Source organism: Macaca thibetana, chromosome 19 (assembly GCF_024542745.1).
Source record: "Macaca thibetana thibetana isolate TM-01 chromosome 19, ASM2454274v1, whole genome shotgun sequence".
Lineage (NCBI taxonomy): Eukaryota > Metazoa > Chordata > Mammalia > Primates > Cercopithecidae > Macaca > Macaca thibetana.
Genome location: NC_065596.1, coordinates 30,004,395 through 30,018,622, shown reverse-complemented (window position 1 = coordinate 30,018,622; position 14,228 = coordinate 30,004,395). Strand labels below are relative to the sequence as shown.

Here is a 14,228-nt window from a genome sequence, read left to right as displayed (position 1 = left end):
TGGCTACTTGGGAGGCTGAGGTGGGAGGATCGCTTGAGCCCAGAGGCAGAGGTTACAGTGAGCTGTGATCACGCCCACTGCTCTCCAGCCTGGGTGACAGAGTGAGACTCTGTCTCAAAAAAAAAAAAAAAAAAAAAAAAAAAGAGAGAGAGAGAGAGAAGTCTGAACCTTCCTCCAGGGAAAGATAAAAAGACCAAAACAGGCTGAGAGATAAGAACCAGAGAGACACAAAAGATGAAAAACAGAAAAGGGAAAAGAAAGGACAGGTACAGAGTCAAAGACGGAGCAGGATGCAGACAGCGAGCATGGGAGATAGAGGCCAGGTGCTGCAGGCAGGATGGAGGCAGGGGCGCTGGGGAGGGTGAATGTGGGGTCAAGCCCACCTGCGAAGCTGCTTGCGCAGAGCCAAGATCTCCTCCCCAAGGCGTGCCGACCCCTCCTCAGCTGTCTCCACGCTCCGCTGGAGTTTGGCATTCTCCCCAGCCAGACGTTGGTTGCTGAGCTCCAGGTCCTCCAGGCTGCTCAGCAGGTCAGCTGTGGCTTGCCTAGGGGCAAGGAAGGGGTTCAGGTCACTGTCCACAGCCCCTGCCTCATTTCCCCAGGTTGAGGTAGGTGCTGGTGGTGGGGAGATGTGGCTCTTTTAGGGAGAGAGAAACAGGAGAGAGACTCCTCTGCTCTCCCTGAATTTTCGGCAAAACTCCGTCCCTCACTCATTTCCCTGAAGGATGCCAAGCCCTACCCAGGCCTCGGCAGGCTGGAGGGGACAGGGCGTGGGCAGGAGGGTCAGGGAGGGCTGTGAGGATAGGTACAGCTCAGGTCTGGGGTCTTCGTCGCCGAAGCTCTCCAAGTTGGCTGGCTCCTCAGCTTCTGGGCATCCTGGAGGGAGACAGACAAGAGGGTGTTGGCTTCCCTGTTACCCTTAAATGTAAGGTGCCCCAGGGCTATGAGATTGGTCTCTGTCTGGCTCCACCCTCGTCTGTGCTCTGGAGGATCTCATGGGCTTTTGGGGCTGCAATTATACCCACTGTAAAGCCCTCTTCCTTGTCTTCTACCTTGAGCTCAGGCTGGATCTCCCAGATAACCCCAACCCCCCACATTCTTTACACCCAACACTGGTCAGCACTTCACCTTCCCCTTCCCAGATCCCCCACCAACCACCCAGCCACTGGGCGGACCTGGCTCCCTTGCTCCCTGTCACCCCCAGTCCAGCAGAGCGCAGGCTTCTTCCTCCTGCCCCTGACTCTCTGCTCCACCCGTCCTCTCTGTCTCCACACCCCGGCCCTTGCTTTCTCCTCTTGGACCCTCACCACAACCTCTTCTCTGGCCTCCTAGCCTCTAGTCCCTCCTCTGCTCGCAGCCCTCCCTGGGCCCCTAAGCCTGATGAAGGAGGTTGAAGAGAACTTCCTTCCCTCCCCACCGTTTTTTGTATGGCTAGAGAAATGGAACATGACCACCTTTTTTTTTTAAAAGACAGGATCCTGCTCTATTGCCCAGGCTGGAGTGCAGTGGTGTAATCACGGCTCACTGCAGCTTTAACCTCTCAGGCTCAAGTGATCCTCCTGTCTCAGTGTCCCGGCTGGGACCACAGGTACATGCCACCACACTCAGCTAATTTTTTATTTTTAGCAGAGATGGTGTCTCACTATGTTGCCCAGGCTGGTCTCAAACTACTGGGCTCAAATGTTCTTCCCACCTTGGACTTCCACAATGCTGGGATTACAGGCTCACGGCTGTAATCATGACCACTTTTTTTTTTTTTTTTTTTTTTTTTTTGAGACGGGGTCTTGCTCTGTCGCCCAGGCTGGAGTGCGGTGGCGTGATCTCGGCTCACTGTAAGCTCCGCCTCCTGGGTTCATGCCAGTCTCCCGAGAAGCCTCCCGAGAAGCTGGGACTACAGGCCCCGCCACCTCACCTGGCTAATTTTTTGTATTTTTAGTAGAGACGGGGTTTCACTGTGTTAGCAGGATGGTCTCAATCTCCTGACCTCGTGATCTGCCCGCCTCGGCCTCCCAAAGTGCTGGGATTACAGGAGTGAGCCACCGCACCCGGTCCATGACCACTTTTTTATGAAGCACCTCCTATGTGTGAGGTCCTGGGGATATAATGGTGAGCAAACCAGCCAACTAAACCCAGGCACCGGTGGCTAACTAGATAATCAGATTTCCTTTGCAGGTAGATGTTCCAATGGAAAGGCCTACAAGTCTAGGAGTGAGCATGGGAAGCAGGGAACTCTAGCCAGGGGCATACCAGGGCTTCCCCTTTGCCAGAGGTGTGAAGGATAACGGCCTGGAGCGGTGGCTCACGCCTGTAATCCCAGCACTTTGGGAGGCTGAGGCAGGTGGATCACCTGAGGTTGGGAGTTCAAGACCAGCCTGACCAACATGGAGAAACCTCGTCTCTATGAAAAATACAAAATTAGCTGGGCGTGGTGGCGCATGCCTGTAATCCTAGCTACTCGGAAGGCTGAGGCAGGAGAATCGCTTGAACCCAGGAGGCGGAGGTGGCGGTGAGCTGAGATCGCGTCATTGCACTCCAGCCTGGGCAACAAGAGCGAAACTCTATCTCAAAAAAAAAAAAAAAAAAAAAAAGGCTAGGGGGTTGGGGAGTGAGGAATGGAGGGGAACAGCCTGAGCAAGGGCCTGTGCTGGGCAGAAGTGGGGCACATTCGAGGAAGGGCAGCAAGACCAGTGGGCCTGCGAATGCCTGGACTAGAGTGAGGAGGGGGTGATGTTAATGATGATGGAGCAGAGGTAGGTGGGGCCTTGTAGGCCTCTCTGATAGGGCTGGTGTGAGGAGGAAGAGTTGGAAACCATCCTCTGAAGAAAAAAACCCCAAAGCTCAGGGAAGGAAGGGACGGAGGACCTAGAAAGTCACACTCACAGCTCTAGGCTACAGTAAAGGTCCCTGGTTCCCACCCTATCCCTTGCTCTGCCCTGAGTGGTAAGTTCCCACACTGTCTGACCCAGGGCCTGCCTGCTTCATTCTATATATAGCAATCTCACCAGATGGCAGTTGCTGGGAGGTCAGGGCTCCCTCGAAGGCGGTCTCCTCTTCCAGCTCTAATCCCCTGTATCAAAGGGATGAGGCTTAGAGCCCCACTGTAGCCGCCCCTCAGTCCTCACCAGCCACAGGCAGGGGGATTGCAGGTGGGAGGAGGGGACCGGGTCAGGTGAAAGCTGGCACCACAGGGTAGGAGGGTGAGGCCAGATGGCAAGTGCCTGCGGCCAGATGGAAAAGCAGGAGGGGCAAGGAGTGGGTTGGGTGAAGGGATGGCGAGGGACCTCTGTCAGACCCAAGCTCCTCCCTTCTCCAGCCCCATTTTATTTGTCTCCCAGACCCCCTCTGCCTCCTCATCCAAATTATTTTGTCCTCAGACTCCCTATCTACCCCCTCTGAATCCCATCTCTTCATTTTTCTCTCCACAGCCTCGTTCCAAACACAGTAGGTCCTTGGGCCTAAAGGATGCTGGCTCCAGTAAGCAGGTATGAGGTTAGATCTTAGGAAGGACTTCCCAGAGGAGAATGAAGGTGTGGGGACTCACCCATGTAGTTGACAGGCAGCAATCCAATCACGCATGACAACCAGGAAAGTGTCCAAGTCCACAGTGGCATTAGGGCCCTCCCCATTGGGGTCCAGGCTGTTGGCCAATGTTTGGAGGCGTGCATCCTGGGGGCCCTGGCCTGTCACCGCCTCCAGGTAGGCCAGCACCTGGGTCACAGCCACAGTGCCTGGGACAGAGCATGCAGTGAGGGGGTCTGGGGCAAGTGGGGAGTGGTGGGTATGGACTGGCAGCAGCTTGGGAGCAGGATGTCACTGGCTAGGCTGGTGGCACTCCTGCTCCATAGCCCAGTGGAGACACACTGGGCAAGCCCTTTCCCCTCCTCTGAGTCTACTTTTTCACCTGGAAATGGGGCCCAGTCATCCCCCTATCACAAGGTGAACCAAAGGGGATGGACATGGGGACAGCACCAGCCATGCCCCACTCCACCATGGTGGCTGCCTCCCTCCCCCATCCCACGACCCCAAAACTCTACCCTCTTCCATCAATGTCCCCCAGGTTTTCCTCATTCTAAAAGGCCTTCACTCTGTTATCCACTTTCTTCTTCCTGAAGCTTCCCAAAATCACCTACTTTGTTCCTGCAATACCCCCAAGAGGGGCCCTAGCCCAGTCTTCTCCCTGAGGCTCCCCAGTTCCCAGCCTCCACCCCTCTCCCGCCCGCGCTGGTCCCCAGCACCCCTCCTGCCCCACCACCTGTCCTCTGAGGGTCACAAGCTTCGAATGTGGAGTTGAGTATTTGCTCCTCCAAGCTGACCGGCATCCCCAGCCTTGTCTCCTCAGGCTGCTCCCAGAGGTACACTGGGGAGACAAGAGGGTTCAGCTCACCAGTGAGAAGAATGAGGAAGGAAGAGGGGTGACCCCAGGTCCTCAGCCTCCTGGGCTCTGCAGAGGGGAGGGAATTCACTCAGAGCACCTAGAGTTAGGGCCAGCGGGGAACAGCAGGAAGCTTCAGGAGGGGGCAACAACGTAAGGGTCTCTGAGTTTCTTCCCCCCATCTTTCAGACCAGGAAGTCCCCCCGGCTGTCTTTTTGTGTCCAATTGGCTTAGGAGCCCAGAGAAGGACACTCTGAGATCACCCTTTCCTCCTCTCCTCTCCAGCCTCCCAGGCTGGACTCAGAAAAGGACAGGGCGGGGGAGGGCAAAGAAGAGAGGATTCTGGGAGGAGCTGAGAGTGAAGGGGGGCCCAGGAGCCAGGAACAATCCAATAATGCGTGGGCAGCCCAGATCGATCCCGCCTGCTGCATCTCCGGTCTCCCAGCCCACCCTGGGGACCAGGTCTCTCTCCTCCCTGCATCCCTAAGGCGAGGCTGGCATCATTGGAGCCCATGGCCGGGGGCTGAGACATGAAGGGATGGGGTAAACCAGGCAGGGTGGGCAGTGAGGGAATGGCTATGAGCTGGATCAAACCATATGCGTGTGTCACATAGACCTGGGTGCAGAGTCCAGCTGCACATCTGTGGGCAAGTCTGTTCTCTCAGAACCTCAGTTTCCCTACTGGTAAAATGGGGGGTGGGTGGGTAGAGTGATCCTCCTCACCAGGGCTGAGTTAGCTCTGTGTATGTGAAGCACACATGTGTACACACACACACACGTCCTGGGGTTTATTTGTCTACTGTTGTAGCCATAACACCTGCACATAGTGGGTGCTCAACAAATGCTCCATGACATAGGAAGAGATCCTCAACTGCAGAAGCCACTGGGACTGGCCCAGCCTCCCTCCCAGGGCTGGAAGTGACCTTCTAGGCTCCCTGCCCTGGCCTTGAACTGCTGGGTGCAGCAGCTGACTGAGCACAAGCTGCAGGACTGGGTAGATCCAAGGGGTAACTAAGGCTTGGCCTCAGACAAGTGGCGGCACTTGGGGCAATGGACTCAACTTCTCTTGGGCCTCGGTTTCTTCCTCTGGAAAATGGGGTTGGTGTTACCTCTTTCCTAGAGAGAAAATGAGATAAAATCTAGAAGGGCTTTGGCAGGGGGCCTGGCACGTGGTGGGGACTCAAGAATAGAATTGAACACTTATTGAGCATTTAGTAGGTGCCTGGCCTTTTCTGGGCACTTTACATGAACTGTCTAGTAGCATATTAATAATCGATGCTATTATAATCCCTACTTTACAAATGAGGGGACCAAAGCATAGAGAAACTAAGAACTCAGCAAAGGTCACCCTGTTTAACATATGAGTCAACTTTCTCATCCCTCTAGCTCTTCCTGGGTTCTTCGCAGTGCATGACATTTACATTCCCTCTGGCTTGAACCCACGCTCCTAGGTTTGGCCCTTGGGAAGGGGCGTGTGAACTCACAGTTAGGGAAGACCAGGGCTTTAGCCCCAGTCTGTTTTCCTCCTCTCGCTGTCTTTTTTTCTGAGACGGAGTCTTGCTGTGGTACCCAGGCTGGAGTGCAGTAGCGAAATCTCCGCTCACTGAAACTTCTGCCTCTGGGGTTCAACCAATTCTCCTGCCTCAGCCTCCCGAGTAGCTGGGATTGCAAGTGCCTGCCACCAGGCCCAGCTAATTTTTGTATTTTTAGTAGAGATGGGGTTTCACCCTTTTGGCAAGGCTGGTCTTGAACTCCTGACCTCAAGTGATCCGCCCACCTTGGCCTCCCAAAGTGCTGGGATTACAGGCGTGAGCCACCATACCCAGCCCCCTCACTGTCGTTCTCATGTTACATGAACAAGGATCGTGAGGCCCAATGAGATCGTTCACCCAGGGGGGCTTGCCAGAGCGAGCGAAGCTGGGAATAGAACTCAGGACTGGCGTCAGGTCGTGCTGGCTCTGAGGATCAGCATGTGTCTGAAGTCGCATCCCAGGATTCCCCCAGGGAGATGTCATTCCTGTTCCTGAGAAAGATCTCCTTCCTCTGTGTCTCTCTCTCCTCTATGTCTCTGTCCTTGCCTCTTCTTTACATTTCTCTTTGGCTCTTTCTATCTTTCTCCCAGTCTCTCTTCCCCATGTCCTGTCTCTGTGCCTCCATGTCCCTTGTCCCCATTTTCTTTCCTGTATCTCAGTCTCTGTGCTTCCCTTCCCATATCTCAGCCACTCTCCATTCCCTAAGCCTTCTATTTCCTTCCTCTGCTCTTTCTTTTTCCCTCTGCCTTCCTCTGTCTCCACCTCTCCTTCTGGGTGTGTTCCTACCTTTCCTTCCGGAGACTCTGGAAGCTGGCTCAGCCCTTGCCACCCAGATCCCGGTGGCTGCACGCCCTCTGCTGGTGCAGGTGAAGTTTAGATGGCCTGTCCTCTGGTTCCCACACCCTGGTGTCTGCCTCTGACCCTCCTATCTGGAAAGCTTCCTGAGGCCTGGGGCTTCGTAGAAAAAGACGCAGGCTGTGCTGTGGATGCCTGGGAGCCTCTAAGAAAGGGGCCCTGCCATCCCCATCAGACTGGGTTCTCTCACTTGGCAGATGAGTTTCAGAGAGGCAACGCCAGTGCCTCCTCCCCACCCCCTGAAGCCGCCTTTCACACCCATTCAGCCTGTATCCATCCGTTCATTCAACAGTAACTGAGCGCCTACGATGAGTCAGGAGTTGCTCTGGGGTCCCAACCAATAGGGCAGTCTCTCCTTCCGGAGCACCTCAGCTGAGGCGAGTGTGGATTGAAATGCTCTGTTAGTGTAAAGTACACGCTAGATCTTGAGGACTTAATATGAAAAAAAGAGAATATCTGAATACATTTTTATATTGGCTATAGACTGGATATATTTTATATATATAATATACCTGTATATATATAATATAGAGGGTATTACTCTGGGTATATAAGGAAAATCTATTATTAGCATTCATTTCACCTGTTCCTTTTTTCTTTTAAAAACTATTAAATTACATACGTGGCTCATATTGTACTTCCACAGGACAGCGCTGCTCTGGGGACTGGGAATACCAGAGTGAATAAAACAGACGCTGCCTTGTGGAGCTCATGCTCTAGTGGGGGAGGCAGAGACAAAACATGACAGATGTGAGCACAACGAGGAGAAGTGAAGCAGGGCAGGGGAGAGAGTGTCACAGGGCAACTGCTTTACATAAGTAAGAAGTACCATCTGGGCAGTGATCTGAGAGGAGTAAGGGGTGCGGCTGCTTGTGCTCTCACACAGTCCAGCCTCCCCACAGGAGATAAGGGGTACAGACAGGTGGGCGGGCATACAGTAGGCACTTAATCCACCAGAGTCCCTTCCCTCCCTTCCACCCTGCACTCATGCAAAGGCTCAGCTACCCTCAGTCACCTCTCCCAAGTCCCCGAGTCACAGCCTGGTGCCCATTCACCCATGGCTCCGTCCTCACCCTCCCTGGGGCAAACAGGGTCCCAGTCACTTACTTTCCGCAGTGGGACCACCCACCGGGCCCTCGGGCAGGTCCATGGGCCACCCCTGCTGCTGCGCAGCTGCTGGCAAAGCTACCAGCCTCCCTCCTTCACGGGGAGGGACGGAAAAGGACCAGCTGCCCTGCGCACTCCTGGAAGGAGAAGCAGGGGAATGGTGTCCTCGGAGCAGCCACAAAGGGTCGGGGCCTACCTGGCCCCACCTGTGCTCCAGGACCTCTGGATCCTCACAACCTGTTTGCCACCCCCGCTGGGACCTGAGCAGCTCGGCTCCGACCTGTTTTATGGATTGGAGGTGTGGGCTGGGGAACGAGGCGGCTGACATCAAAGCGGCTAGTGGGTGGGTCGGAAGGTGTCAATGCCTCCCTTCCTTCACACGGCTCATCGCTGGCCCAGGCTGCCTGGTTCTCTTCCCTGGCCTTTGTCCCAGCCTCCTATCCCTAGGCTTGCCCTCCAGTCTGTCCCCACAGGGCCCCAGAGCCAACCTGCCCCTCCCCTGCTCAGTACCCCTGCATGGCTCCCCGAACCCTGGGGACGGGCTAGACCCTGGCCCTGATGCCAAGGCCCTGCATGGCTGACCGCCCACCTCAGCACCCCAAATCGCACATGATGCTCCAGCCACACTGAGCTGGACTCTGCCTGGGACGCCCTCCTGCATCCTGCCTCGGCTTCGCGTGGCCTTTTCCGGGAAGCGAGGGGCTGTGTCTGACTCCCACACGGCCCTGGACAGCTGCCGTTCTTGCCACATCAGCCTGGATTTGGCCGGCTGGCTTCTCACGGGAGTTTGATCTTGCTTCGCCCCCTGCTCCCAACCCTCCCGTGGCTCCCTAGTGCCCCAGGACTAAGTTCCAGTCCCTCAGGCTAGAGTGGCATGGAGTAGTCTCTGAAGCTCCTGCCTCTTCCTGTCCCTTTTCTCTCCATCGGGCAACCCGTAGGTCTCTCCTCATCACAGCCCCAAATCTGCTGCTCCCCTGGGTTCCAACTCAGAATGTACACGGTCCCCCAAGCCCAGGCCACCTCCTCCTCATCCCTGCCAGCCCCACTTGCGGCTGCTCTGGGCAGTCACTGAAGCAGTGACAGGAGTTTGGGGGGCCCCATCCTGCCTCCATTCCACCCAGGCCAACCCAGTGTCTTAGTGGCCGCACTCTGGGAGCTACAGAGACCTGAGTGCTGCTATCATCACAGCAGGCATGGGCGCCCCTTGGGGCCACCAGTCGAGCCTGGGCTCACCTGTCCTCACCCAGCTCCCCAGCACCTGCTCTCCCTAAGCCACGTGGGCCCGCTGCCACCGTGCACTTCTGGAACGTTCTGGAAACACAGGTCTTTGAAGGGACGCCCTTCCAGGGTCTGGAACACCCTGCAGGGTGCAAAGGGGGGCAATGGCCTTGGCCGGGCCCTGGCGCACGGGCTGGGACGAAGTCCTGAGGGACCCCGAGGGTGTTGGTTGATCTCGGGGGTCTGATGGGACTGGGACGGGGACACTGAAGCAGGATGGGGCCCTGGCAGGAGCTCTGGGTGGTGTGTGCCTTGGAGGGCTTTCAAGGGCTCTGACAAGATTTTGGGGGGTCTCTGGCTGAATTTCTGAGGAGTGTCTGGTTGGATTTTGGGGATTTCGATTTCTGTGGGGGTCTCTGACTGGATTTCAGGAGTCTCTGGCTGGATTTCGGGGGTCTTGATTTCTGCAGGGGTCTGACTGGATTCTGGAGGCTTTGATTTCTGGGGTCTCTGTATTTTGGGGGTCTCGATTTCTTCGGGGGTCTCTGGATTTTAGGGGTCTTGATTTCTGCAGGGGTCTCTGACTGGATTTCTGGGGTCTCTGGCTGGATTTTGGGGGTCTTGATTTCTGCAGGAGTCTGACTGGACTTCTGGAGGTCTCTGGCTTGATTTTGGAGGTCTTGATTTTTGGGGGGTCTCTGGATTTCTGGGGGTCTCTGGCTGGGTTTGGGGGGTCTTGATTTCTGCAGGGCTCTCTGACTGCATTTCGGGGTCTCCATTTCTGGGGTGTCTTTGATGGACTTCTGGGCTCTCTGAGGGAATCTGAGGTCTGACTGGGTTTGGGAGGGACCTGCCAGGATTTCTGGGGATCTCTGACAGAAGTCCAAGCATCTCTGCTGATTTGGGGAGAGTAACAGGATCTTGGGGAAAGTCTCTGGCAGGCTCTGAGGGACAAGTCTGACAGAACTTCTAGATGATTCTGACAGGATTTCGGGGGTCACCTATAAGATTTTCTGGTGGACTCCTTTCAGAATATCTGAGGGGATGTCAGGATTCTTTTTTTGAGACTGAGTCTCACTCTTGTCACCCAGGCTGGAGTGCAATGGCACGATCTCAGCTCACTGCAACCTCTGCCTCCCACGTACAAGCAATTCTCCTGCCTCAGCCTCCCAAGTAGCTGGGATTATAGTTGCACACCACTACACCTGACTAATTTTTTGTATTTTTTATAGAGACATGGTTTCACTTCCCCGGGATGGTCTCTATCTTCTGACCTCGTGATCTGCCCACCTCGGCCTCCCAAGTGGTCAGGATTTTTTTTTTTTGAGATGGAGTTTCGCTCTTGTTGCTCAGGCTGGAGTGCAATGGCGCGATCTCGGCTCACCGCAACCTCTGCCTCCCAGGTTCAAGCGATTCTCCTGCCTCGGCCTCCCTAGTAGCTGGGATTACAGGCGACTGCCACCACACCCAGCTAATTTTTTGTATTTTTAGTAGAGATGGGGTTTCTCCATGTTGGTCAGGCTGGTCTCGAACTCCCGACCTCAGGAGATCCGCCCGCCTCAGCCTCCCAAAGTGCTGGGATTATAGGCATGAGCCACCACGCCCCGCTTGGTCAGGATTTTAATAGGATTTGGGGGGTCCTGACGCAGGGGAATCTCTCCCACAATATGGGGGGCTTCACTAGGATTTCGGTAGGGGCTGGGAAGGGCCCCTCTGGGGAACCTCGCCACGGGGCAGGGCGCACCTGGAGCCACGTCCTAGTCTCGGGACACAACCGACGGCCACGAACGACGAACGGCAGTTGAGTTGGGGGAGGAGTGCGTGAGCTTTTCCCGCCAGAAAGAGTAAAAGGAGGCGAGGGATCGCGAGTGCGCGTGCGCAGCGTCTGAGCCCCGCCCCTCCCCGTCCGGGCTCCTCCTAAGACGCAGGTGGACACCGGCGGCTGTCGCGTGCCACGCATGCGCGCTGGCGCAGCGGGCGGTGGCCCGAGAGTTTCTGTCTGGTGGTGGAAGGCGGGGATGGCTGCGCCCGCCATGCTGTGGCTCGTGTTCTCTTCGGCTTCAGTCTTCGGTGAAATGGGCCGAGGAAGAGGGAATTTAACTGAGAGACTCCTTGTCCGTCCCCTATTTCTTTCTTTTTTTTTTTTTGAGATGGAGTCTCGCTCTGTCGCCCAGGCTGGAGTGCAGTGGGGCAATCTCTGCTCACTGCAAGCTCCGCCCCCCCCGGGTTCAAGTGATTCTCCTGCCTCAGCCTCCCGAGTAGCTGGGATTATAGGCGCCCGCCACCATACCCGGCTAATTTTTGTATTTTTAGTAGAGATGGGGTTTCACCATGTTGGCCGGGCTGGTACCGAACTCCCAACCTCAGGTGATCTACCCGCATCAGCCTCCCAAAGTGCTGGGATTACGGGCGTGAGCCACGGTGTCCGGCCTGTCCTTTCTATATATTGCCAGATTTTCTTTTCTTTTCTTTTCTGTAAGATCCCTGTTGGGTTTTGTTAACAAGGCTATGCTGATATATAATGTGTGGAGAAGTGTTCTCTCTTTTTCTGTTCTTTGGAAGTGCTAGTGTAGGATTGATGTTATTTATTTTTTATATGTTTGGAAGAAGTCACCAGCCATCTGGACCTAGAGTTTTCTTTGTGGAAATACTTTAAATTACAAATTCTATTTCTTTTATAAAAATACAATTATTCAGATGCTCTATTTTATTTTTGGTAAGTTGTGGTTTTCAAGGAATTTTTCCATTTTATCTAAAATTTCAAATAATTTGCATAAAGTTCATAATATTGTCTTTTTTTGGAGGGGGAGAAATGCAGTCTTATTATGTTAGGCTGGTCTCGAACTCCTGGCCTCAAATGATCCTCCAACCTTGGCCTCCCAAAGTGTGGGGAAAAGGAAGAGAGATCAGCCTGTTACTGTGTCTATATAGAAAGAAGTAGACATAAGAGACTCCATTTTGTTCTGTATTTGTGATGCTGTTAATCTGTGACCCTACCCCCAACCTTGTCCTTTGCAAGAGACATGTGTTGCGGTGACTCAAGGTTTAATGGATTTTGGGCTATGCAGGATGTGTCTTTGTTAAACAAAATGCCTGAAGGTAGCTTGCTGGTTAAAAGTTATCACCATTCTCTTAATTTCAACTACCCAGAGACACGTACACGGCCAAAGGTCGCAGGGACCTCTGCCTAGGAAAGCTAGATATTGTCTAAGGTTTCTCCCCATGTGATAGACTGAAAGTATGCTGCTAAAAGGTTTATGGAGATGTTTGCATATGCATCTCAAGGCACAGCATTTTCCTTTGAACTTATTCATGTCACAGAGGTGTTTGTTCATATGTCTTACTGCCGATTTCCTCTTTTTTCTTTGATCCTATTGTCCTGCCACTCCCCTGTCTTTAAGATGATAAAGATAATTATCAATAAATACTAAGGGGAAAAAATAAATAAATAAATAAATAAATAAATAGTAAGGGAACTCAGAGACCGGGGCCGGCGTGGGTCCCCTGGGCCCCGCTTTTCTTTCTCTATACTTTGTCTCTGTGTCTTATTTCTTTTCTCAAGTCTCTCGTTCCACCTTACGAGAAACACCCACAGGTGTGGAGGGGCAGGCCACCCCTTCACCAAAGTGCTGGTGTTACTGGCATGAGCCACCATGCCCAGCCAATCTTTTTAGTATCTGTAAGATATGTGGTGATGGATATTAATAATTTGTGCCATCTCTCTTTTCTCTTCTCCCCTCCCCTCCCTTTACCCTTCTCCTCTCGCCTCCCCCTTCTCCCCTCCCCCTTTCTCCCCTCCCCCTACTTCCCTCTCCTTTCCCCTTCCCTCCGCCTCCCCTCCCCCTCCCTTCTCCCCCTTCCCTTCCCCCTCCCGTCTCTTCCCCTCCCACCTCCCCTCTTCCCCTCCCCTGTACCTTCCCCTACCTTTCCCCGCCTCCTCCCCTCCTCTTCTCCCATTCCCCCACTCCCCTCCTTTCCACTCCCGCTCCCCTTCCTTCCCTCCCCCTTCCCCTTCCTCCTGTACCCTCCCCTCCCTCCCCTCCCCCTTCCTCTCTTTTTGAGACAGGGTCTCACCCAGGCTAGAATGCAGTAATGTGACCCTAGCTCACTGTGGCCTCCACCTCCTGGGCTCAAGTAATCCTCCTACCTCAGCCTCCTGAGTAGGTAGGACTTCAGCCATGTGCCCTCAAGCTCCTGATCTGCTGTTCTTTTTCCAGCTTTTTCCCCCCAACTTCTTGAGGTGAATGCTTAGGTCACTGATATTTTTAGGTCGTTAGGTCATTGATGTTTTTTTTTGAGACTCGAGTTTCACTCTGTTACCCAGTCTGGAGTGCAGTGGTGCCATCTTGGCTCACTGCAACCTCTGCCGCTAGAGTTCAAGCGATTCTCCTGCCTCAACCTACTGAGTAGCTGGGATTACAGGCGTGCCCTGCCATGCCTGGCTAATTTTTTGTATTTTTAGTAGAGTTGGGGTTTCAACATGTTGGCCAGACTGGTCTTGAACTCCTGACCTCAGGTGAGCCACCTGCCTTGGCCTCCTAAAGTGCTGGGATTAGAGGCGTGAGCCACTGTGCCCAGCCAGGTCATTTGATTTTTAATAATCTCTTCTAATACATGCATTTAGAGCCACCATTTGCCTTCTAAAAACTTCTGTAGCTACACTTGACACATTTGTTATGTCACATTTCTATTATTATTTTTTGAGACAGAGTCTCGATCTGCCACCCAGACTGGAGTGCAATGGCACCATCTTGGCTCACTGCAATCTCCACCTCCTGGGTTCAAGCGGTTCTCCTGCCTCAGCCTCCTGAGTAGCTGGGATTACAGGCATGCACCACCACACCCGGCTAATTTTTGTATCTTTTGTAGAGATGGGGGTTTCTCCATGTTGGCTAGGCTGGTCTCGATCTCCTGACCTCAAGTGATCTGCCTGCCTCAACCTCCCAGAGTGCTGGGATTATTGGCATGAGCCACCATGCCTGGCCACATTTCCATTATTATCAATTCAAAATATTTTCTAATTTGACCTGAGTGATAATTTTTAGAGATATATTGCTTACTTCCCTGTTATATTTTTATTATTTATTTATTTATTTATTTTTGAGATGGAGTCTTGCTCTGTTGCCAGGTTGGAGTACAGTGGC

General features: G+C 53.7%; 1 protein-coding gene across 3 annotated transcripts in view; it reads right to left on the bottom strand.

Moving 5' to 3' along the window:
• KASH5 (KASH domain containing 5) overlaps positions 1 to 10,917 on the bottom strand; it is a 31,015-nt gene extending 20,098 nt beyond the window's left edge. For 2 of the 3 annotated variants that reach the window (XM_050772425.1, XM_050772426.1), the window contains exons 1-8: positions 10,829 to 10,917; positions 9,100 to 9,226; positions 7,867 to 8,003; positions 4,253 to 4,357; positions 3,542 to 3,728; positions 3,003 to 3,067; positions 810 to 876; positions 384 to 545 (exon numbers count right to left, since the gene is read on the bottom strand). In XM_050772425.1, the coding sequence (XP_050628382.1) occupies positions 384 to 545; positions 810 to 876; positions 3,003 to 3,067; positions 3,542 to 3,728; positions 4,253 to 4,357; positions 7,867 to 7,909 (629 nt within the window). In that variant the 5' untranslated portion in view covers positions 7,910 to 8,003; positions 9,100 to 9,226; positions 10,829 to 10,917. Of the gene's footprint in view, positions 1 to 383; positions 546 to 809; positions 877 to 3,002; positions 3,068 to 3,541; positions 3,729 to 4,252; positions 4,358 to 5,433; positions 5,489 to 7,866; positions 8,004 to 9,099; positions 9,227 to 10,828 lie in introns of all 3 variants that reach the window. The other variant, XM_050772427.1, reaches the window with a different exon arrangement.
• Between the last annotated feature and the right edge of the window lie 3,311 nt (positions 10,918 to 14,228).